Below are 1,516 nucleotides of genomic sequence, written 5' to 3'. Positions count from 1 at the left end.
CAGCGAGGCGTCTCCTCCGCGGGCATGCAAACACACAGCGCGGGCGCTCGCGAAAGCACGGACGGCAACACGGGCTCTTCCAGCCCGGCGGGCAGCGCTCTCCCCGGGGAAACGGTGGCACGGGGCAGTTGAAGTGACGCAGCCGAGGTCATGCAGCACGTCGGTGGCAGAGGGGTCCCGGCACCTCCATTTCTCCGTGTTACGCTCAACCCGGGCGCTGCGGCTTTGAGACGGAGCCGAGCTTGATGCCTCCAGCCGAGCCGACGGAGACGCCTCCTTATTCCCCCTCAGCATCTCTCTCTGGCCTTGTTCCCAGCAGGATTCGGCCCCAAAATCCCACCTCCGGAGGGTGGCCAGCTCCTTCTCCCAACCCCGGCTCACCCCAGAGACAGACGCAGAGCTCGCCGACACACCGCCAAGGCCACCCCGCGGGGACGGCCACCAGCCGAGCGACAGAGACGGGGACCAAGGCAGACACGTGCTGTGCCCACGGCGCCCGCGTGTGCCCACGGACGGGCACGCACGGCTGTCAAGCTGCTCCATGCAGGCGAGCCCAAGCTCCTCCAGCCCGGCATGGGTTTGCCGGGCAAAGGCAAAGCCTCAGCATCTTACCTGGGGAGGATTCGGCTTTCTTGGGTTCCGGGCAGGTCCTGCGGTAGACCTGACTACAGTCTTTCTCGAAGGTCTCCTGGTTCTGCAGTAGTTGGTTGATGTCCTGGAAGAAGTGCTTGACCAGCACCAGCATCTCGTAGGGGGAGGTGGTGAATTCCTCGAAGCACATCTGCGAGAGCTGGAGGAAAAGCCAGGCTCAGCGTCGGCTTCGGGACCACACCGGGCACCCGATGTCACCTCCACCGGGTACCACGCAGCACCCAGGGCAGGGTTGGGACGCCGTACCTTCCTCTCCTCATCATCCTCCTCCCTGATGCAGGGGTCGACGTTCTCATCGATGCGGCTGTACATCCTGCGCACCATCTGCATCTTCTTGGCGTTGGACGAGTTCTCCTTGAACTCCGTCCGCTCCAGGATCTTGCCCAGCAGAGGGAAGGCGGCTTTCACGTAGCAGACGGGATCATTCTGCATCGACGTGGACCCCCCCCCCCCAAAAAAAAAACAAAAAAACAAAAAAACCGAGCCTGGTTACTGGCTGAGCAGAGGTAACACTGCCCGTCCCACTCTGCCGGGGGGAAACTGAGGCACAGAGCCGCACAAAATGACTTTCTATGGTGCCACAGGATGCCCAAGCTGGGACTCAGCCACCCAGCCGGGCAGGATGGGTCCCTCCTGGGCTGTCTCCCGCTAAATGGGGACAAGAGAGGGGAGACTGAGGACCCCGTGCACCAGCCAGCCCTGGTCCCCGTCCCCCCAGTGCCCAGCAAGGAGCCACTCACCAGCTTCGTCTTGTTGATGAACTTGAAGGAGACCCTGCCCGGGTGCTGCATCTGGGTGTCAGCCTGGAAGGAGAGCACGGGATGTCACCCCCGGGGTCACCCCGGGTGGCGGGGGGGGGGGGGTG

The 1,516-nt window shown here is 63.7% G+C and overlaps 1 protein-coding gene across 1 annotated transcript in view; it reads right to left on the bottom strand.

Moving 5' to 3' along the window:
- Positions 1 to 612: 612 nt before the first annotated feature.
- The window catches only part of CSF1 (colony stimulating factor 1 (macrophage)), a gene marked incomplete at its 3' end in the record, with an annotated part of 6,089 nt that continues 5,185 nt past the window's right edge, over positions 613 to 1,516 (bottom strand). Inside the window, exons 3-5 of the mRNA XM_009886535.1 lie at positions 1,392 to 1,454; positions 898 to 1,077; positions 613 to 790 (exon numbers count right to left, since the gene is read on the bottom strand). Coding sequence (XP_009884837.1) covers positions 613 to 790; positions 898 to 1,077; positions 1,392 to 1,454 — 421 coding nt within the window. The remainder of the gene's footprint in view (positions 791 to 897; positions 1,078 to 1,391; positions 1,455 to 1,516) is intronic.

Source organism: Charadrius vociferus, unplaced genomic scaffold (genome assembly GCF_000708025.1).
Source record: "Charadrius vociferus isolate BGI_N301 unplaced genomic scaffold, ASM70802v2 scaffold1716, whole genome shotgun sequence".
In the NCBI taxonomy this organism is placed as follows: Eukaryota; Metazoa; Chordata; class Aves; order Charadriiformes; family Charadriidae; genus Charadrius; species Charadrius vociferus.
This window is presented reverse-complemented; position numbering and strand designations above follow the sequence as displayed.